The 23851-nt window shown below is 47.9% G+C and overlaps 1 protein-coding gene across 1 annotated transcript in view; it reads right to left on the bottom strand.

The window, feature by feature from the left end:
* Nucleotides 1-19661: 19661 nt before the first annotated feature.
* The window catches only part of LOC131419146 (SLIT-ROBO Rho GTPase-activating protein 3), a 248436-nt gene continuing 244246 nt past the window's right edge, over nucleotides 19662-23851 (bottom strand). The window contains exon 22 of the mRNA XM_058564009.1: nucleotides 19662-22365. Coding sequence (XP_058419992.1) covers nucleotides 21952-22365 — 414 coding nt within the window. The 3' untranslated portion in view covers nucleotides 19662-21951. The remainder of the gene's footprint in view (nucleotides 22366-23851) is intronic.

Genomic DNA, 23851 nt, shown 5'->3' on the forward strand with positions numbered 1-23851 from the left:
GGAAAGGGTAGGAGTAGGGCCTATGCAGGCTGTCCTCTTAGCCCACAGACGCCACGATGATGTCTACTGGCAGCTCCTCCGAACTTCTTGCTGTCACCTGCATTGTTACTGTGTCCAAAAGCAGCAGCCGGGAGCACACGAGGATGTCATGACCAGCCCGGAACACACCTAGAAAGGGAGAGAGAATACAGTGTACAAGGCAGAAGGGGGCTGCAGAGGCTGGGCTGAGGGTGGTGTGGGCAGCAGCTGATGAGGGCAGCTCTGGTGCAGTGCAATGGGAGTGGGCCTGGAACCAGGAGAGCTGGGCTGAAATCCCTGAGGCCCTGTGCAAGTCACTTTACCTCTCTGAGCTGTGGTATCCTCAACTACAAGGTGGAGGAGATAATAATACTAACCGTATTTCAAGCTTCTGCCAAGCTCAAATACATTAGTGGACATAGAAGCCTTGTACCTGATGTCACAGAGGCTCTCAGATGTTGGCTGGATCTAAGAGCACAGACGAAGGGACAGCCCCCACCAAGACAAAACCACAGAGCAGGTGTCTGCCGGACCCAGGGACTGAGCTGCTTCAGTGGGCCTGGGCGCTGTCAGCTGTGAGCCGGGCACTGAAGCAGAGCTACCTCCCACCCTTTTATAAACACTCAGCAAAAAGCATCTCGCATTTCCCTTCTTTCACTGTTTAAGGTGTGATAACTGTATTGCCCCCTCCCCTTAAACAAATGGTCATTATCTCTTAGAGAAACATACAGATAAACATTTACATACAAAATGCTTTATCTGGAATTTGCTTTAAAATAATCTGGGGGGGAGAATGAGTGGGGGTATAGCCGCTGTTGTTGCAGCTGGAAGATGAGCACATGGGGGCTTATTATACTATTCAATTTTTGTATACGTTTGAAAATTTCCATGATGAATGCTTAAAATCCCATTCCTGTTAGAAAAGACCAGCCAACCCAGTAGAAAATTAGATGAAAGATATGAAAACAATTCACAGAAAAGGAAATACAAACGGCACTTCACATTTGACAAGATGCTTAACGTCATTCAGTATACAAGAAATGTAAAATAAAACTACACTTTTCACCCAGACTGGCAAAGATCATAAAATCTGATAATATACTGTGTTGTCCAGAGTGTGGGAGGAAAGGCATACAATCCTATGGAAGGCAACTGGAAATATTTATCACAGTGAGAAATGCACTTTGGCCTGGTAATGCCTTGGGAAACTTATCCTATAGATATCCTCAATGCACATGTGCAAAATAAAGTATGTGTGTATATATGCGTATGTATATGTCTGGGATTATTCACTGTAGCCCTGTCTGTAACAGCAACAGACTGGAACGATCTAAGTGTTCATCGATATGGCCAGTTCTGTAACATCCATACAGTGGGATGCGGGGCAGCTACACACAAGAACAAGGATTCAGTTTGGGATGATGAAAAAGTTCTGCAGATGGATGGTGGTGATAATCGCAGAATAGTGTGAATGTACTCAATGCCACTGAACTGTACACCTAAAAATGGTTAAAATGATAATTTTATGTTATGTATATTTTACCACAATTTAAAAAAAAGAAAAAACAATGAGGAAACTATGAACTGATAGAGAGGATCTCCAAGATGCACTGTCAAGTGAAAAGCAAGGTCCAGAACAATGTATATACCATTTGTACATAAACTTATGAGTTAAAGGAAAATGTGTCTGTATTTTTCTATTCATAAAATCCCTGGAGGATATACCGGCATTGCCTGTAATAGTGACACCAGTTGCCTGTGGAAGGGAACTGGATGATGGCAGCAAGGGTCAGGAGGGAGATCCTTCACTGCAGGTCTTTTTGCACATGGTGAGCCATCAACACTGTGAGTGTGGAATTCCTGTATTCCCAGTGGGAGAGCCTTCCCAGGATGCAGTGACATCCAGGCTGCGAGCTACCCAGGCCCTTCCCACCCATAAATGCTGCTTACCAACCAGGAGCAGTGTGTGGGTGTTCTTGTTATCTGGCACTTCGTCTGACCTCTCACAAGGGTGCGTTCCCAGGATCTTCACAGTATTGCCCACAGCCTCTGTCCAGAGGAATCTCAGTATCATTAAGCCATAGATCTTGTCTCCCTTTTGTGCCACCACCACTCCTCATCCCCCAACCCGCCTCTAAGGGGCTTTTAATGAAGTGTCACCTGAAGTATGTGCTCTCGACATGGCCCTGGATCCTTGGGGTGCAGGGGGCGGTGAAGGGAGAAAGGGGAGAGGCATGTCAACAGTAGCCAAGGATTTTACCTTTAAGTGTCTTGATGGCAGACAAGGTGAATGTTTCCTCCTTCTCAAACTCATCTCCTACCTCACCCCGGGCTGCTTTGAAGTTCAGTTTCATGACCTTGTGGATGTGATCAGCTACAGTGACTTCCAGATCTTCCAGCTGGGGAGATGGGGGGTGCATTTAGGCACACACTTCCAGGGGAGAAACTCCCTGCTCTGTGCACCTCTGGGCCTCTGCTCTGAACTCACTGCTCATCCTTTCCTGCAGCACATTCAGCAGCTGCTTGCTGGGCGCTGAGCGCTGTGCTAGGCTCTGGGGACATGCAGCAACTTGACCGGTTACCTGTCCTCAAGGTGCTCACAGCCAAGTGGCGTCCCTTCAACAGAAAACACTCTGACCAAGTACTCACTTTAGGGTGTCAGCTGCAAGATCACATCCCTTCTGAAGCCCGCCTAGAGTCAGTGCCTCAGGATCCAGGACTGTAGGGAGCACTCACAAGAGGTCTGCCTCCTATGGCTCTGTCACTCCTATGACTCAGCAGATTCCACCCCCTCAGCTGTGTCCTCTGGGCCTGACATATCCTGGACCCCCACCTCCATCCTAGCTGTGTCCTCCTGAACTTGGCACATAATACTTTCCCCCACTTTGGACTGAGTGTACTTAAAAGTTCCCCATCCATTCCCCCAACAGAGCTTCACTGAGCCCCTTCACTTGTGGAGGGTGTACATAAGTAGCACTCGACTCCTACACAGAGGCACTGCCTCAGACCCAGCTCTCCCAAGGAGCTCGCTTGTCCTAGGGCAGTTCCTGCCCTTAGGGTCACTGCTGGCTCAGGATGGCCCCTCCTCAACAATGGCTCTAGGATGACACAACCGTGACTGTCAGTTATATTCCACAGTGACTGTCCCCCTGGTCATGAGGAGTTCTAACGTGTCCATCCCTAGGCTGAGCGTAACAGTCTGCTCTCAGATGGCACTGAGCCACTGCCCCATGATCAAACCCCAGAACAATCCTGCACTCGGTTCCATCTAGGCTTAGAGAGGTGAAATTTGAAGGGCTATTTCAGTGCTCAAAGGACTACCCAGCAGATGCAAACTGATCCAATTTCTCTAGAAAGCAATTTGACAAAATGAATCAAAAAGTCTTAAAATCATGATTATCTTTTGACCCAATTATTCTACCTCTAGGAATCTATCCTAAGGAGATAATCTGAAATGCAGATAAAAATTTGCACCCAAACATGTTTAATGCAGCATTTATAGTGAAAATTTGGAATTCCAAATGCCTAACATTAAAGGAATACACAGTCAAGTGAGTTATGATATATCTGTATAACAGAGTATTTCAAACTCATTAAAAATTGTGTTTATGAAGTATTTGTAATGACACAGGAAAATACTTATACTATGGTTTTAAGTGAAAACAGCAAGATGCATAATGTACAGAATGACCTCAACTATACAATGCCCCCGCCCTCCAAAAACTCCCAAGGACTATGGGTAATGTTTTCCTGTTTGTTTATACTTTGTTTTTGTATTTCCCAAGTTTTCTTTTATACATGAGCACGTATTTTTTTAAGTTAAAAAAAAGTTTCTTTCAAAGAGAGCTGTAAAGCCTAAAACAGCAGGCCTGACCCATCGGCTTCCTCTTGGGCTACAGTGATTAAATCATGCCTGGGTGCATGACTCAAGGCTGTCCAGTGAGGCCCCACCCCAGGACTTTTCTTGGAACCACTATGAAAAGGAAGCCCTTTTCCACTGGGACTTTGGGTAAAAGGATAATGAAAGCCTGGAACTGCCAGAGCGCACCACACAGGGAGATCCTACGTGAGAATGAAGCCAACACAGAGGGAAGCAGAACAGGAAGATGGAGACAAATTCCTGACAAAAATCAACTGAGCTCCTGGATCCAGCGGCACCTGAAGTCATGCTTACCTTGGCTTCAGGTACATGATCTGATTCCCTCTTTTGCCTAAGTCCATTTGAGTTGAGGGTTCTGTCATTAGCAACTGAAATAGTCCTGCTAGAATGTGAAAACCCACATATCAGTCTTGCCTCTTTCACTAGCTCCCACAAACCACTTCTGAGTACATACCCAGCTCTCCTGACAAAAATGGCAGCAAACAGGGCCTGGGACTGTCCCACAAGAGAAACACAAAGGCTGATAAGAGAACTGCTAAATAATGATTTTTAAAAAGTAAAACTATCACAGGGAGAAAGGAGGGCTATGCTTGGTCTATACAGGGCTGTATTATGACTTTCATAGGCCCTGGGCACTTTTGCTTACATGGGTCTCTTCCTCTATTAAAAAAAAAGTTAAGGGGCTGGTCTGGTGGCATAGTGCTTAAGTTCAGCATGCTCCCCTTCAGCGGCCCAGGTTTGCTGGTTTGGATCCTGGGTGCAGCCCTACACCGCTCATCAGCTGTGCTGTGGCGGTATACCACATACAAAATAGAGGAAGATGGGCACAGATGTTAGCTTAGGGACAATCCTCCTCACCAAAAAAAAAAAAAAAAGAGTTAAAAATTGTATTTTACAACTGCATTGGTATAAAGATGAGTATAATCCAGGCTGGATCATATTCATTTTTTTCTTATTTTAAAAGAAATTAAAATATTTTCGTGGGCCCTGAAAGCATTGTGGGCTCTGGGCACTGTGCCTACTTTGCCTAATGGATATGCTGGCCCAAGGCCCGTATTATCCAGATTGCTTATCTACACAGTCTGGGCTCCCTAGAGCCTAGCCCGATTCTCTTCTCCTTGTCTAGAAGGAGTGGACGGTCCAGTGAGTCCCTTGGAGCCCTGGCTGGCCTCTCTCTCCCTATCTCCGCACACTTCCCTGGGTCATCACCAGGGAAGTTTGGCGCCATCCTCAGAGTGCCCACTGCACTGGGGACACACCTGTAGTCTGGCTTTATCACTATGCATCATGGGGAGCTGCTCCCAATCTGTCAGGTGACGAGGCTGGGAGCTCCTCGATGACCCACGTCTCGTTCATCGACGTGCTCCAAGTCCCAGCAGAGGCTGGGCGCAGAACAGACCCTGGTGGGGCAAAGTGTGCCTTCTACCTAGGAAACTCTTGTCACTTAGGACTTCGCTTGGGCCAGGCAGGCCACAGAAAGGGACCAGGCAGCCGGGTACGAATGTGGTGAACTGGAGGGCACTTGCCTCTGAGGGCTTCCTGGGTCCCCATCTATTCTGGACAATGATGCTGACGCAAAGCAGGAGGGGTTTATGTGGGCCAGCCCGGTGGTCAGTGTTGGCTTGTTGCTCAGGCAGACTTCTCCCCCGTGGTGGCAGACATGGCCTCCAGATGCTCCAGGCCACTAGCACAGTTGCCTCAGCAGAAAGAAAGCACCTCATTCCCAATAGTCCCCAGCAAAAGTACCAGGGCTGAATCTCATTGGCTGGAATTGGGTCACATGTCCATCCTTGAACCAATCACTCTGCCTCAGATTGTCTAGGTCTGAGTTTGGGGTAGGGGTGGATGCCCCAAATGAACATTGGAGTGCTGTATATAGTAAAAGAGGGAATGGATGCCTATAACCATGCAGGCTGCAAAAACGCTTGCAAATTCTTCTCCTTCGTATATGTACACCTCTTTATGATATGACTCCTTCCAAGAAGTGGATCTATTTCTCCACTCCTTGAATCTGGGCTCAATCATGTGACTTGCTTTAGCCCATGCGACATTAACAAAGGTGATTCAAGCAGAGGCTTATGAAGTACCTGTGCATTGGAGCTGGCCCTCTCTCTGGCTGCTCTTGGGAACCTTCTAACCACCACCACCATGTGAACAAACCCTAACGATCCTCCTGGATGATGAGAGACAGGTGGCCAAGTCATCTTTGTCATCCCAGCTGACACTGAGCCACCTATGAGACATGTGAGTGAGGCCATCCTAGATCATCCAGCCCCAGCCAAGCCACTTGGTTACCAAAGAAATCAGCTTGGCCCTGACCAGAAAACTGTTCAACATACTCACAGGATCATGGCAAATAATAACTGTTGATTATCTTAAGCCACTAAGTTTGGGGATGGTTATTACACAGCAATGACTAACTGCTACAGTGGGCAAAAACCACACTGACTCTCCACAGGAGTCTTCTGCCTGCATGGAGCCCCCAGAATCAGAGGTGCTGGAGCCCCAGTCCTGCAGTCCCTCCTCTCCCCCATAGCAATCTTCTCCTGCTCTCTTTGTTCCCGGTACTTATCTGAAGTCTGCTTCTAATCTGGTGCTGGACTTGATGGGTGCCAGGGGCAGGACAACCCTTCTTGTGAAGAGCAACTCTTACGCAACTCTCCCTGTCTCTGTAGGCTCCCAGCCATTCCTCCTTACAAGCAGGCAGCCATCTACCTGGAACGAATTGAAGAATGTTTAGCTGAGTCTTCTGCCAGAAAATCTCCATCTGTTGTGGTGTCTGGATGCCCCCCTCCCCCAGCCCCCCCGCCCCCACCCCCACCCCACCCCCGCCGCAAATGCAAGCTCCAATTCCTTGGTTTTTAAAGGCTGCTTCGATTCGCAGATTCCCTGGGAGAGTTGAATGTTCCTCCGGGCATGCTAAAGCAGAGTTGCACCTCTTATGTTATAGCAGAAACACACTATATGCCATCACTTAGTCTCCCTGATTAGACCATCCGTGCCTTAGTACAGCTCTGAATGCAGTAGGGGCCCAACAAATGCTCACTGTGGGCATCACCTGGAAAGATACCAAATGAGTGTCTGGCCCTGGGGCTCTGGGGCCCTGGGACACAGGGAGTGCCTGGGGCTAAGGGAGAAAGCAAGGAACCATTGAAAGGACACAGGGTGGAAATCACCAAAGACAGAATTCTCACCAACCAGTATGATTCACAGTGCTAAGGGGACAGGATTGGGAGTCACACAGACCTCGGTTTGCATGTTCTTCCACTTACCGTGTGATCTTGGATCAGTCACTTACCTTTCAGAGCCTCAACGTCCTCTTCTGAAAGATTAGAATAATAATGCCTACCCCAGAGGGTTGTTATAATGGTTACGTTTTTAAAATGTTGGGAAGCACCTCACAGGGCGTCTGACACATATTGAGCAGCTGGCTATGGCAGTAGGAGTAATAGTTATAATTATTACTGTTGCTGTCACTAATACACATTATTAACCAGAGGCCATACAGGGTAAGAGCACCAGCTCTGAAGTCAGACTGCCTAGGTTCACGTCTCACCTCTTCCACTTACTAGTGCATGGACTGTGGTCTCCAAATACTGTGCCCATGAAAAGGAATCAGGGCTCTTTGGAGACGTGGCTGATTTTAGGTCTGGGGCAGAGTAGGTGCAGGAGGAGCCTGGAGCATCTTATTTTGCCCCAAAACAAGGGAGTTGTCAAAAACTAATGGACACAAGAGGCAGCTTGAAGTTGCTCCCACTGACTTAAGTATCAGAAGAATATTGATTGCAACTGACTGAAACACATTGAATATTTTAAAATCCAGGAATTTATAATGAGCCTCAGCAGAAGAAAGGAAAGCGCTCATTTGCTACCATTGGAGATAATCATTGTATCAGCTTCTCACTCTGAAAGTTGACAAATAAGGGAAGAATTAAGAATTAAGCATTTATTCTTCCCTTCCAGAATGAACTGCCCTTGTGGATGAGAATTCTAGCTAATAAAAATAGAAGAAATGATAAAATTAGAAAATCTCCATTTTGCAACTCCTAATGAAATATTGTTTCAGGCAACAATCACCAATGTGTAATAAGACCATTAGGTGGGAGGTTCTTGGGGAACTGGATATTTATCAGGTTCCAAATCATCAGGCCACGGTTGACTTGCTGCTCACAGGGATAATGCAGCTTTTCCTTGGAGGGATGGGGGGAACCCACCTGAACCTATTGATCAATCTTATCATCTCTAAAAAGTGGGCACCAAACAACATGCACCTCCTGATGTGATGTCATATGAAGTACACATCATCTAGGGGGCATTCTTGCCAAAAACGGTGAAACTGAATCTAATGAAGCATTTAGATCCAACTTCCAGCTTATAAGACATACATGAGGACAGCAACCAGGGAGTGACAGCTTGAGGAAGCAACCAGACAAATCCAGACTGTGGGGCATTCTACCAGAAAACGAACCAGAGTTCTTCAATGGGTGGTGAGCAGAGGTCACTGTTCTGGAATAAAAAAGACTTAAGAGACATAACCCCATTATACCCTTGTTTGGATCCTGATTTGAACAGACCAACCTTTAAAAAACATTTTTGCTAACAATGAATTAGGTATTACATTATACTGAGAAATTATTATTAATTTTATTAGGTGTGATCATGGGATTGTCATTATGTAGAAAAAGTCATTTTTAGAGATGTGTGCTGATGTATTTCAGGGTAAAATATCATGATGTCAGTGATTTATTTGAAATTTTAAAAAGATAAAGCAAATTTGGAAAAATGTAAATAATTGTTAAATCTAGATGATAGACATAATGGGTTAATTATACTGTTCTTAGTATTCTTCTGTGGGTTTGAAGTTTTTCACAATAAAAATTGGAGACCACTCATGCCACCTGCCATCTTTACAAATGGCCACATGGTGACAGTAGAGTATTAGGCTGGATGTGGGTCCATGCTTTGAGGAAGAAATGCCCAAGAGCAATCACCCCATTCATTCTTTGTTCATTTATTTCATCTCCTCCTTGAATTTAATTGACCTTTAGTGAGTGCCGAATCACTAAATTGCCCTAAGCTATAGGGACAAAGAGTCAAATTCACCCCCATCCCTGCCCTCCTGCAGCCACTTGTGTAAGTAGTGTCTGTGTATCTCGGGGCCAGGAAGAGGCAGTCAGGAGCCTCTGTCTTGGTGGGTCCATGCAGATGTGGGTGTCTCTACATTGGACATCACTAGAATGACGACCTTGTCTGGGCATGTCAGAAACAAAGAAATGAATATGGGAGCTGGGGGGCGCTGCTGCTTGTGTTGTGTGGGTTGGCCTCTTCTACGTGCATTCGGGTACCACTTATCAACTGTGTGATCTTGGGAAAGTTACTTTACCTCTCTGAACCCCATGGGGCTAATAATAGTTCATACCTTATAGCTTTTCTGCTGGAAGAGAATGAGATAGTCCATGTAAATTGCCTAGAATGGTACCTAGCACACAGTTAGTGCTCAAGATGTAAATATTTATAAATCTGTATGTTCCCACTTGGAGCTCTGGGATGGCAGCAGGCGGTCAGCTTGTCTGATCTACACGCAGGCTCCAAGGTCTGCTGGGGAAAACGACAAGTGCGGCTCTGGGACTGTGGCACTGGAATTAGGACTCTCCGAAAGGCGGGATCATAATTATGGCAGCTCCATGTATTGAGGGTTTCTCTGCGCCAGGCACTGCCTCAAGCACTTTCCGTGTACTAACTTACTCACTTCTCACAAGAAGCCTGTGGGGCAGGTACTGCTACTGTCCCTACTTTAGAGGTGAGGAAAGGGAGGGCAGGGTTGGTAAAGAACTTTCCTGAGGTTTCTCAGCTGGTGAGGAGGGGAGGCCAGGATTTAAACCTAGGTGGTCCGGCCTTGCAGTCCTCATTCGTATTCATGAGGGTGGCTGTGCTCCTCTTTGGGGGTGGGTGCTGGGGGAAGACAAAGCATGTTCCTAGAGACAGGGGATGTCACCCTGCAGTTGATGGGAACTGCCACCCCTGGGGAAGGGGTGGCAAGAAGGTCCAAGATCATGCTATGAATGTGTTTCCCTTGGACAGCGGGGCTCTTGATAGGCTCCCTGGGGTTTGCCTGCCCAGCATCATTTTTCTGATAATAGAACCCATCTCTTCCTTTTGGGGAACCACTCATACCCTATTCTCAATCATGTGGTCAGGCAAGGCTCTAGCTCTAGCTCAAAAATAGGCAAGTGACCAGACCTGGTTAATGACCGTAAGACCCACCCTCCATTCAGTGATTGGTTCATGGTTAGCTTGTGACTCAAGCTAAGCCAATCAGAGAAAATCCTGGATCTTCCTCATCTGTTGGGAAAGAGATACACTTTTTACTGCTGGTGTAGCTAAATGCTAGGATGTAAGCCTGGAATCACTTTGGGCCATCTTTGCCGTCACTTGGAAAGAGTCAGCCCAGGAATGTAGACAACATGAAGGAGAGCAGAGCTGAGAGGTGGAGAGACAGAAGCTTGTTGACATAATTGGAACACCTGGATCCAGTTCTGCCTGAATCCCATTTTACTTTTATTCAGCTGGGGCAGAAATTATTCCTTTTCATTTAAGCCAGGCTGTGTTGGGTTTTTGTCACTTGTAACCAATTGAGTCCTGACTTAATGCATTTCTCAACAGCATGACATAAAACAGAAAGAGCTAAGCTATTTATCAGAGGATCAGAGACCCATGAGCACTGGTCTAGGTTCAGTAAAAGAAGTGGCGTATGAAGAAGGAAAATCTTATTCCATAGTTGACAGCACTCTGTAAGTTGCCTGTAAAGCAGGCCTGCAGGGCTGCTCCGTGTGTGGGCCATTGATCTTCATGTTGGGAGGAATTCAAATAAGCTCCTGGAGGGTAAGATGGGAGATGTGTGGGTATGTGGATGGAGGAAGGGAGCAGAGTTGGAAGTACATCAACAAAATTGGGTGTGGGTGCTCAAGGCTCATAAACAACAACAACAACAATAATAGTAATAAATTCCTCCTCCTCCTCTTCCCCCTTCATCAGACCTCAGGTGAAGAAAAGCAGGTTCATTATAATCCACGGTTCATGACACTGCATCTTGGCCCCAGGTAGTATTTAAATCCTCAATCGCTCATGCCTACCATCATTAAAAAGTAGTTGTGATCTAGAAGCCAGAGAGAGTCTTTAACAGAAATAAGTGGGATCAAGTAATGCGCCTATTAAAACCTTCCAAGGGCCTCGTATTGCTCTTAGAACAAAATTCTCACTGTGGCTCAAAAGGGTGCCTCATATGCCCGCCTCCTCACCAGCCTGATGGGCATCTCTCACCCCTGCAGCGCCAGCCACGCTGGCCTCCGTTCTGACACACCAAGCTCTTTCTCACCTCAGATGGTCGCCCGCCTGGTCCAGCCCCACCCTCACCCTCCACGTGGTGGGCTCCTTCTCAGCTTTTTGTTCCCAGTTTAAACTTCTGCTCAGAGGGACTGTCCCAACCTCCTAGTCTAAAGCAGGACCCAGTATCCTTCCTCCCCACGCCCTTGGCATTTCCTATTTTGTGGTTGTCGTTGTTTGAGCTCCAGCATTTGACCATCAACTCCATAGGGATCTCAGTCTGCTTTACTCATGGCTGCATCCCCAGTACCCAGCTTGATGCTTGGCACACAGTAGGTGCCCAAGAACGACTTGTTAAACGAGTGAATGACAGCCAAAGATGTGATTTTGTTTAATTAGCTAGCCCTCCTCATTCAGAAATGGCATTTGCCCCCTAGTTGTGGAGGGGTATTCATTTCACCCATAAGTATTTATTGAGCACTTACTATGTGCTAGGCACCATACAACCATCTGGAGATAGTGTGGACAAGTTAGACAAAAACCCAGATTTTTCTGGAGCTTACATTCTGATTTGGGGGAGAGAGACAATACATGAGTAAACAAATAAACAAATTCCAATGACGATAAGCGCAACGAGGAAAATAAAACAAATTAACCTGATGGTGACTGGGGGAGGGAACAGCTTTAAACAAGGTGGTCACAGGAGGCCCCTCTAAGGCAATGACCTTTGAACAGACACTGCAAGGGAGAGAAGGAGGCAGCAAGGAGAGGAGTGTGGCAGACAGAGGACTGAGCAAGGACGGAGACCCTGAGGTAGGCGGCCCTCGGTGGGTTCAGGAGAGGAGGGCTCAGGTGAAGGATGACAAGAAGGGAGACAAGGGGGGCGAGATGGGCAAGGGCCATGCTGTGAACCACAGTGACGGGTTTGGGGATCTGATTCCAGCCCCTCTGAGGCGGCTGAGGGAGGTTGCAGGCCAGCGGGACCTGATTTACCTCACACCTGAGGCCCAGGGCTGGTGCTGTATGATGACCTTCCCTCATCGTTTGCTTCTCAGATTCCAGCCTGGACTTCCTGGGCTGGCTCAAAAGGCTTGGGGCATTCTCATCCTCTCTCTGCCTCTTCTTAGTGTCCCTTATTTAAACACAACCTCCCCTCACTGCCAGAAGGAAAGCCACCATGTCCGCTGCTGCTGGTGCTCTCGTCTTCACGCCCTGCCATCCATCTCCACAACCCTCCCTGGCTGAAGCTCCTCTTATGGCACTCCAGGGGCGGGTCCCCTGCAGCTGCATGCACTGAGGCAGCAGCAGGGTCACTTCTAGGCCTCCCTGGTTGGGGTGGGGGTAATTGTCTGGCAGGGTGTTCTTAGGAAGGCTTCTTATGTCAGAGGCAGGGCCTGGCCCTCGGCTGCAGCCTGGAGCAGGATGGACAGGGAGAACCTTGAATCTATCCTGGCTCCTTCTTCTGAGGCTGTCTGAGCAGCAGCAGACCACCCATCCTCATCACAGCTGCTCCAGGGCCAGGCACGAGGTGCCCCCAGGTGACGTATCTTGAGTAAGACACACTCAGACCTGCGAAGCTCACAGTTACATACTTTTCTCTGTTCCAGATCACACCCAGGGTCCTGTCTGGTCCTTGGGCCTGGGATGCAGTGGAAAAGACCCGGCTCCAGAGTGAGACTAAGTGGGAACCCCAGCTCGACCTCTAGCAGCATTGTCCCGTGGCAAGTTACTTAACCTCTCTGTGCTATTTCCTCATACGTAAACTGGGACTACCAGTAGTACCTAATTTAGAAGGTGGTAGAGAGGATTAATGAGTTGGCTTTTATATGTGAAAGGGCTTAGAAGAATGCCTGGAACATAGTAAGCCCTCAAAACATGTTAGCTATTACCATTCTTTCCTCTTTTTCCTTTTGATTGCAAGAAACAGAAACCCACTCAGTTTGCATCAAATTAAGTGAATTGAGTGTAAGGTTTCCCAAAGAGGAAGAGGCACTGGGACAGGTACCAGATGGGTTATTCTGACTCTCTTTGGGGACTGGATGGTTTTTCTCTCAAAGGCTGTAGTGGCCTCCATTTGCCTTACTTTACCCATCACCTTTCTCATTGTGCTCACGTCTCCTCCCTCAAAACTTCAGCCTCCGTATGGTCCATAAGGCCCGCCTCCCTGCCTCCAAATTCCTCATCATTGTGGCCATTCATCTGCTCCTCCTGTTAACAGGCCCAGTCATTTTCTTACTTCTAGGTTAAATTTCTTTAAAAAAGGCCATTTGTTGGCCTAGCTTACCAAGGACCAAGGTTACCAACCAAGCTACCATCGACTGACTGCCTTTGGTTCAACTGCCATCCTTGGTCCATTCAGTTGGGGCCAGGGGATGGGGTGACATGATACCAAACATGGCCACTGAAGCCACAGGGGCAGTGGGATGTTCCCTGTAGAGGCAGGGTGGACGTGGCAGAAAACGGTTGACATCCCCCATGTGTGTTTCTGCAACCGTCTGCCAAGGCACCAAGTGAGTCCTCAGATCTGGAAGAAATAGTCAAGATCAACATCCCCAACCCCCTCATTTTATAGATGAGGAAGCTGAGGCCCAGCCTGGGGAAGGGCCTTTCTCCAAATCTGGTAGCCGGTAAATGGCGGAGTCCCACTTCAAGCTTTTTCCTTAAAGCTCAGTGGATCCAACCACTCACAGATGCTTGACCACCTGCTCTTCCCTTCACAGAGCATGAGAGACACAACGGGAACTACGTAATGAGTAGAAGCGACCAGGGACGAGCACAGCAGTGTTTGCGGAGTGCTTGGATGGCCTGGGCTTGTTACATAGCTCATCCTTTCTAGACCTCAAACCACCTGAGAAGTAGTCTCTCATTAGCCCTGTGTTACTGAGGAAGTGGAGGTACCAGGAAGTTTGTCACGTGCCAAGTCAACCAGCTGAAAAAATTCGGGGCTGGGAGCCACACTCGGGTCTGTCTGAACTCATGGCTTCTGCACTTGCTCCCATGCCCAGAGCTCCCCAAGACCACCCAGGCAGTCCGTGTGCAGCGTGGGAGCGGGGTCTGCTGGGGTGGGTGTGGGCACAGAAGCCAGATCCCAAGGAGCCTGGGCCGGGGGCCAGGAAAGCCAGAGGACTTCTGTCTCCCTCAGTCTGGTCCTGGGACTTGGGGCAAGTCCTGGATCCTCTCTGTCCCCAGCTTCCCCATCTGTAAAATGAAATCTCACCTACTATAAATCCGTATGTTATTTGGAGAGTTGGAGTAGAAAAATGAGAAAATAGAAAGTGTTTTTAACCACAGTAACAATAAATATCGCACTAAAGCAAGGAATCCACAATATCACTCTCCTCTCTATAGAGTTTATAAGAAATTGATGAATTATGCAGTTATCATAGGTTCCCAGGAGAAGCTGGGATGGACTTTAATCTTAAGGTGGTTGCCAGGGCAACGAGGTCTCCCTACATCCAGGCTCTTGGAGACCACAGAATCCTGGCTGGCCTGAAAGGGCAGAACCAGAGGTGGTTCCTACATTTCGTCTTTTAGGCAGGGTGCCAGAGGGGACAGGTGTGGTCTCTGGAACCAGAGCAGCTATGGAACCCTAGACTTAAAACCCCTGTACATCAGTTTCCTCAATTGTAAAATAGAGATGCTAACAGAATTTACTCCTGAGGCTTGTTTTAAGGATTCAGTGAGAAGTATGTAAAGTACTTTGCACTGTGTTCTTAGGAGGAACATACTGTATGCACTCGATGAACATTAGCTTTATTATGAAGTTAACCTGGAGTCTGTGGATAAGTATAAAGTTTTAGTATTATTTGCATGAGCATTCTTCTAGTGTATCAGTTAGCCATTGCTGCATAACTAACCACTCTAAAACTCAGTGACTGAAAACAACCACCGTTTATTATTTGTCATGGGTCTATAGGATGAGGACAGCCCCCAGGCTCTCCTTTGGGCAACTATTCTTTCCTGATACAAAGTTTGGGTGGAGTCAACACCATCCTTGAAGCCAGGGGTTGCTTAGGCCCATCAGTCTCTTCCATCCCTCTGGCCTGCTTCAGGAAGTGGGCTGCAGCTCGATTCTGGCCAGCGTGAATCAAACCTGAGACTTTTACCGTACTGAGGCTGAGGAGGTGCAGGCAGGTGGAGCTCCTGCAGCCATCCGGCAATCACGAGGTATCAGACAGCCTGTCTGAGCATGAAGTTAACACGCAGAGCTGGAGAGAGCCAACCTGAGAGGGGAGACACCCGCAGCCTGGAGACAACACTCACATTCTGGTATCATCCGTGTTTGCAGTCAGTCCTAGCCTGGAGTTTCCAGTTATGTGAGCCAATAAATTCTCTTTCCTTAAGGCTGTTTGGGTTGAGTAGTTTGTCACTTGCAAACAGAGTCCCAAACAGATATTCCCAGAAGCAAACAGTCCAGCAATGGATGGCTTCGTGGCTGGCAAAGCCGTCAAACAGCTAAAACGCGCCCTTTCTTTGTGCCTCTATGGGTTAGAAACACTGTCCTATTAATTGTCGTCATAATGAGTCAGAGTTGATTTCAGAATTCTGGAGTGATCGCTTTGTGCAATGAGACTGGAAGCAGCTTGAGGGTAGGTCTCATCTATCTGTTTCCCCAGCAGCTAACTTGGGGTGAGGCACATACAAAGTTGCTTCCTATATGCTCACTGAACGAATGAGAGGCTTCTGATTTGGGGCTCTCAAGTGAGCAAGGTTGCTATGAGCAAGGAAACAGATTATGGGACGCATACAAAATTGAGCCTCACAGAATTCCAGGCTTAGCAATAGGCCATCACTGAGTGATGTGTGGTTATGATGAGAATAATGGATTCCCTGAGGCTGGCAGAAGACCTCGTTCTCTTCTGCAGAGAGGCCCCTGCACGAAGACCCACCAGAAGGTTCATCAGAAGGAAAAGGCCCTGCAGTCATCCTTGGCTGCGGCAGGCGGCAAGCTCCCTCTATCACGAGATCCCGCTGCCAGTTGTGGTGTAATGAGCATGCTCAATGACAGGCAGTACAGGGAACTTGTAAAGAGCAAGCCTTTGGAGTCAGATAGACTGGGTTCAAATTCTGGCTCCTTCACTTCCTAGCCTTACCTTGGGGGAGCCACTTACCCTCTCAGAGCCTCAGTTTCCTCATCTGCAGAATGGGGTTTAAGAAGAGTACTTCCTTTCAACAGCTGTTTTGAGAATTTGATGAGAAGATGCATGTAAAGGGCTTAATGTAGTGCCTGGGACAGAAATAAGTGATCAATAAACACTTCACACACACACACACACACATAGGTAAAAAAATCCAAGAGGCTGTATCAAGTGTGTAAACAACGAATGCTAAGATGTCATATATGCTTTCATATTGGAAATCAGTATCCTGTGGCCCCTGGTGATTTGTCATAAACTTTTGAAGGCACTCTCTCCAGACGGCAGCTCCTTCTCCCACCTCCTTTGCTTTGACATTTCCAGCGCCTGCTTTCCCAGCGGGCACGGCGCAGTTACCTTCTTCTAGTTAGCTCTACACTTGCAGCAGTCCTCCTAGGAGCCTTGGCCTTCACCTTGTTGGATCTGAGCTAAAGGACATTTCAGGGACGGTTCCTGGGGGAAGCACACAGACAGTGTGGGCTGAAGGGTAGGAACAACCCCCTGGGACCTCCCCACCCCGATGTGCCACCTCATCCTTTCAAAAATCCACCGGAGCATGTTTGAGAAAAGTTAAGCTGTTTTATTTCACAGGATAGCTCCACGTCAAACCAGCAGGCACCATCAGAATACGCGACAGAGGATCCAGTCAGACACTCTAGAGGACGGGCGTTGGGCCATAAGGTGGAGAAACGATATCCGCGAGAGGGCAACACTTATCATCATGGGGGGACAGGCAACCAGCAATTTCCTAGGGTGGTTTCAGTTTGTTTTTTCCTGACAGTTTGGGGAGGAAGGAAACCAAAGGAAATGAAACAGACCAGCCACTCTGAAGCAATCAGAACTGAACCTATTGCCAAACCGCGTAAACAGTCACACCGCCAGGCACTAGAGCCTGAGCAGAAACTCTAGCCAGAATCTACTTCCGTCTAAGGAAGGCAAAGTGCACTCTGGTTGTTCTGGTTCAAGGAACAGCTTTGTTGTTTGCCTGGGACAGTTCACACAGAAAGGAGGTGTCAGCAAGGGGCAGCATTGGCCATTCGGCCAGTTGCAGAGGATGGGACAGCGGGACACTGGCAGATCAACCTCAGAGAGGCCAGCAGGACTCCGACCTGACAGCAAAGTCCCTTCTCTCGGCTCCCCTGGGCAGCTCTGGGTATGTGGGGAATTCTCTACATGGCTGCTCAAGAGAGAGGAGTCCCCAGAGAACCAGGAAAGTTGACATGAAATGTCAGCATTAGCTCTGCATAGCAGAAAATCGGCTAAGCAACACCTCGGCTCACCTCTTCCTGCCTTTTCCTCCCTGCCTGTCCCCACAAGTCCAACAGGACCCCCTACCACAGTTGTGAGCCAGCCTTTCTTCTTTCTGGGTTTCTTGGGAGAATGAGGCATTTGCTCAAGTGTGGAACCATCTGGATGTGTGGAAAGTTAGGAATAGAAAGACTGAGAGGAAGAACCATTACATTAGTCCTTGTGGTTTTCCATCAGCCGTGTACCTGCACTGAGTGCCAAGTAACGACCAGGTCACAGGAAGTCCTCCGCGTTCATGCCTCCTGAATGAGAAAGAAATATACCCAACAAGGCACTCCAAGGGACTCCAACAGAGAAGAATGCCCCACGTAAAGGCCCTTCCCCACACTGGCTCCCCTTTGTGTACCACAAACCAGTTCCGAAGTGTTTATAAGGCAGATCTCTGAACTGCTGGTTCCAGCTGGTAGCCAAAGGATGGCTCCATTTCCCTGTCTCTCTTCCCACTTGGATTCTTCGTTGAATAGAAACCTTTCATCCCTTGGGAATCCATTTCTCTCCTGCCCCTTGGCCTGGTGACCTCAGAGAAAAGATTCCCAAGTCTAATTCCCAAGCTTACAATTCCCTCCAATTGTGCGCTCTGTCTGGGGTTCAAAAGGCGCTTCAAGGTGAGAAATCGTTAGCACTGAAAACAAGGAAAGGCAAGAATTTTTCATAGAATCCCACCGCTCAGAGCAGCTCTTTAAGAAGAACGGGGAATAAAGGGAGAGAGGGGGAGTGGAGTAGGAAGCACAATTGTTCTCAATTTTATCCGAGAAAGGTCTTTAGCGGCAGCTGGGCCCAGAGGCCCAGGAAACTAGACCAGAAATGAATTGTCTTTGGTCAGTTGTAAATGAACATCTTGCTGGTTCATTCCTAAAATAGACTGAACATTGGTTACATATAAAGACAAAAGGCTTGACCTCAGGGTAAGTTGAAGGTTAAGAAAAGAAAACATTCTGTGAAGCAAAAAAAAAAAAATAAAAAAAAATGCCCGTTATCAACAAACTGATCAATACAGCTTTCAGTAATGGTGATGGACAAGTAGGTAAACACCACTGCCCCTTGTACAATTGGTTATATTGAAGACTACTAACTAGGTTACTACATTTCCCCCACACTCACTGTACAGTTAGGTTTCTGGTATTTGTTTTTTACATTGATCTATCTACTAGGTGCAAAGATTTGGTGAGTGGCATTGGCTATAATTTAATTATAGCCTTTTTAAAAATTACAGTTTCACATTTTAACAGTTACTTTCCAGCATTTAAGCAAATACAGCAATATATAGTGGACTAACACAGGCGGGAGTGAGGAAGAGAATGCCAATGCTCAGTGACTAGGGATGTGACCGGGCGCATGTGGAGGGTGACTGAGACATGCAGAGTGCCAGATGAGGAAGTGGGGTGGGAGGTGTGTGTTGGGGGTGGCGCAGGAAAGGATTTTTCCATTTGGTTCTGCGTCAAGGCTCAGATTTGGGGCTGGATGAGTGGGGTGTGAGCTTCCCTACATGTGAACTCATCAGCTGGTTCACAATGGAAAAATAGGGGCTTAGAGAAAACACCTAAGGCTCTGCCTTCAGGTCATTCGGTGAAAGGCAGGTCCATTTTCAGTAAGGAAACATGAAGTTAGTCAATTCAGAGGAAAATCCACCTGGTCTGACTGGTGTTATGTATATCAGGCAACAGATTCGTCAACTCAGATTTTCACTTTTCCTCTGGCAGTCATGGCAGAGAAGGTCACATTTTGTGCAGGAGGCTACTGCATTTAAGGTCTGGGCGTATCTCTGGGGTAGAAATGAGATGTCTTGTGTCCTGGCTGGACAGCAGAGCATCCTTGCAAATAAATGACTTTACAAGCTTGACACAGCCCCCACTCTCAGCCATCTATTAACTCTTCGGCAAGTCACAGCACATCCCAAGGCCTTGCTTTCTCTCCTGAGCTGTAAAGTGGGGATATCTTTACATACGCCATGGCAGAGGGCTGCTAGCTGGTTCTGAGGCTCTTTCATTTCCAGGAGAACGGTGGTTCTAGGCAAAACAAGTAAGGTCAAGTTTGTCATTGGCCTCTCCCTGGCATTCTCTTTCTGTGCCCTTTCTTGGTCCTTCCTTCTGCTGTGTGCTCTCAATGCCAGTCCTTCAGAGGAGGCAGAATGGCTCACCACTGCTACACACCCAGGTATTAGTGACTTAATAGGTCCCTCCCTCTGGGGTATGTTTACCTTTTTACAGATTACCAGAGGAGAGGACAAAACTTAATTCAATGGGTTGAAATGGTAATGATGGAATTTCAAGCATCAATAGATGATGTATCTGTAGGGCCAGGTTTCAGGGCTCTTATGAAGCTGGTAGGAAAATTCCACTGCTCACTTCTCAAATGCCATTAGGAAATTTCAAAAGTAAGGTCCTGGATGGATTTTGATCTAAAAGACTTACTTTACTACTAATAAAAAGAACAACAGTGTGGGCACACTGCTTTCCAGTTTACACAGCTCACACACTTAGATTTTATCTTTATTATCGTCATTTTATGGAGCAGGACACTGAGGCTCAGTGAGGTGGAATGACATGGCCAAAGTCCCACAGCACCTGCGTGAGGGGGACTGGGACTCAGACACAGAACTTCTGACTCCAAACCACAGCCATGGAGACACACTCAGAGGCCTCAAGAGAAAGAAAGAGATGAAGCTTGAGAACAATAGGGAGGAAACCCTTGGCTTGGCATGAGGGGGTGAGTAAAGGTGGTCCTGTTAGAATCTGATTCTCCTGTGTTCCATTATCCAGAAATAGCCCATCTCTGGAAAATGAAGAGATCAAAAGAGGAAGTAAAATGGAATCGAACAAGAGTTCCAGAAGGCCTTTTCCCAGCCAAGAGGCAAAAGCCTAGCTCATAATACTTGAAGATCATGCACCCCAATTCTATCACCATATTTTCAATTACATTAAATGCTCTGGAGGAGGTGGGTGAAAGGGAAGGGAAGGGAGAGAGGGAAGCTATTTCACTTGCATAAACTCAACTGAAGTGTTCTCTAGGACAGAAAGTGCCGAGGGTCGCCCCTCCTGGGCCCCTGGCCTAAGCTGGGCACTTAAGGCTCGTGCGCTTCATGCAAGAGGGCGCCAGCCAAGCGCGTCATGGCCTGATTTTAAATTAAAATGATGTGACTCAAAGCCTCCTTGCCTGTTTAGTTCCAAATCTGACACAGTATAATTAGTAGAAAGAGGAAAAGAAAAAATTAAATATTTTGAAAATGGTATAGGTTAAACCTCTATAGTTACCACAGATTTATTCCTACAGCATTTCTACGTTCTGAAGTGTTCCACACCACTGTGTTGTTTTTTCCTTTTTCCCAACCACACATAATACTGTGCTACGATGGGGCTTAGGTTGTCACTATCCCCTTTTTCCATGTACAAACACAAGGATGCTGTGGTCAGGGGTCTTCTCACCAATGTCCTCCCATGCCTTTGGGGGGTACAGTTGGCCCTTGGCCTCTGGGTGGAAAGGCAGGGTCTCTGGGGTGGACAGGGTGGGGGGGTTCTGTGAAGGGTTCCCCACCTCTAGGAGCAGCCTGCTTGGGGTACCGCCTGCCCCACCCTTCCTTTAGGGGCAGACTGTCCTGGAAGGCCACGACTTCTGGAGACAGTGGGAGACTGTTTTTGTTTTTGTTTTTCTGCAGGTTAGTGGTATATTGCTTCATTTGCCGTTACTGTGGGCCTCTAAATTCTCCCAGAAAAGTCCCTGCAAAGCCCACCAAATAACTCAGCGGGAGATGTTTGGTGGCATGGGTCTGAGGTAAATCTAAGTTTCATAAAAAGAAAAAGGAGATCCTATATACATTTAGTATGTGTGTCCAGATCTAGTATATGTATATAGATGCATAAATATATATATACACACACCTACAGACACATACATACATATGTACGTGTATATATGCACACACACATATATATATACACACGTATTTATGTATGTAGAGAGAATGTCGAGAGAATTTTCCAGTGATGATGTGTGGGCGAAGCCATTTAACATTTTGCCACAATCTTAGGCACTGCTCTGGTTGGGGCCGCTCGCTCCTGTGCTCCTCTGGGCGTCTGTTTACACTCGAGCTCTGTGGGATTCACATGGCTGAACGTGAGCTGCGGCTGGTGCCCGGGCCTCAGCTCTGCACTCACACGCTCCCAGGCTGGCCTTCTGGTCCCTGCCTGACAAGGCCTGGAGCACTGGGAAGGACGTTCACTGAGGTCACAGAGGCCACCCTTGGCCATGGCGTGCCACAGTGGGCAGGGCGGTGCCGCCCCATCCTGCAGGTCACATGGTACCTGACTTGTCAGCTGAGCTGTTGGGGAACATCTTCTCGGTGGGCGTCACAGCTGGGCTGCCCACACCCGAGCTGCTGCTGCTGCTGGACCGATGCTGGACCACAGGCCGCACCGGCCGCATGGGGGGTGGGCGCAGCTGGGCGCTGGCCAGGCGGGCAGACAGGGCTGGCTTGAAGGTGGTCATCATTTCGGTGGAGGAGCTGCTGCTGCGGCGCATGGCGGCGTCGGGGTCGCGGATGACAATGGTGTGCAGGGGGCTGGCGGGCTCTGAGCTGATGGGGCCTGGCGGGTTCTTCAGGGGCTCCAGGGTGTCCAGCACCACATCTGGCGCCTGCTTGACTGTGTTCTGCCTCTCGAGTTCCCGCAGCTCATGCAGAGCCGTGCTCATGGTCTTCTCGATGTCCTGGGGGCACAGAGAGCTCTGGTCAGCACAGAGTCTGGAGCCTGGAGTCCAGTCCTTCCTCAGCTGCTAACCAGCTTGTGGGCTTCTTAGGGAGCTCTCCCCACAAGCCTCAGGGCTAGGATGGAGATTAAATCCCCTGGGTGTCTTATAACAAACTGGGAAAATCAATGTGGGTGTCCCCTGCACACTGTCTGCAGAGGAAGCGGACTTAATGAGGGCAGGTTAGACTAGTGGTTAAGAAGGCTGGCTCTGCAGTCAGACAGACATGGGTTCAAATCCTGGCTCTGCCACGTCCTTACTATGTGACCTTGGGCAAGTTACCTCACCTCTCTGAGCCTCAGAATCCTCATTTCTAAATTACAGGTAAGTATACTACTCACCTCAGGGGGTTGGTGTGTGTATTAAGTGATATAGTCCCTGTGAAGAGCTTAGCATGGCACCTGGCACATAGTAAGTACTCACAAATAATAATGACAACAATGATGGCAACAGGAGCTAATACCGAGCACCAATTCAAGCGCTTCCCACTGATAGTTCATTTAATCCTCACACTTATATAGTAGCAACTACCATTATGTTCATTTCACACATGAGGAAATGCAAGCTCAGACTGGTTAAGTAACTTGCCCAAGGTCACACAGCTAGTTAGTAGCATAGCCCAAGTCTCAACCCAGGTGGCCTGGCTCCAGAGTTCATGCCCTTAACTATTATTATTTTTTATAAAAAAATCCTTGCCCATAGAAAATTATTTGGAGGTTATATATTGGAATGTTCACAATGTTCACCCCAGAATGATGGGAGTGTTGCTTTCTTCTCTGTATTATAATCAGAAAACTTTGTTTTTTAAAAAATGGAAATTTTAAAAAGAAGTAACAAAAATCCTCATCTGCCTACATAATCCCCAGGGATGTTGTAATATTTAAGAGCTCATCAGTGTGAGAGCACTTGGAATGACACAGAGAGAGATTACGGCAGGCCTAGGACCTCCGACCAGCAGAGGTGCTGCCCTGTCAGCCTGGGGCTCATCCTTCCATCTGGGCGGCTTCCCACGGCCTCTGTTCCCCCTCAAGCCAGGAGGGGGTGCTAGAGTCAGCATTGAACCCAGGAGCCCTTGGCTACAGCAAAGGGCCCCGATTTTTGAGTGTCAAGACCCCTCTGCCACTTGCTGGCTGTGTGAACTCGGGTAAGTCTCAGTCACTCTGCGCCTTACTTTGTTCCTCTGTTGAATGCCCGCACGTTTACTGTGAAGATGGAATGAGATGATGGACACGATGAAGCTTTGTAAACTGCCAGACAGTGGTTTTCAAACTCCCTTTACCCTGAGGCCTCGGTTCACACAGGGCTTTACAGGGATGCCTCCACGTCAGACAGACGCAAGAGGGGCTGCTCAGGCTGAGCTGGGCCAGAGCCCACAGGCTTGGCCACTGAGGGGACAATGAGGGACACTGCTTAAAACCACTGCTGGAAGGTGCTGTGCACAACCTCA

This window comes from Diceros bicornis, chromosome 2 (genome assembly GCF_020826845.1).
Source record: "Diceros bicornis minor isolate mBicDic1 chromosome 2, mDicBic1.mat.cur, whole genome shotgun sequence".
Classification (NCBI taxonomy): domain Eukaryota; kingdom Metazoa; phylum Chordata; class Mammalia; order Perissodactyla; family Rhinocerotidae; genus Diceros; species Diceros bicornis.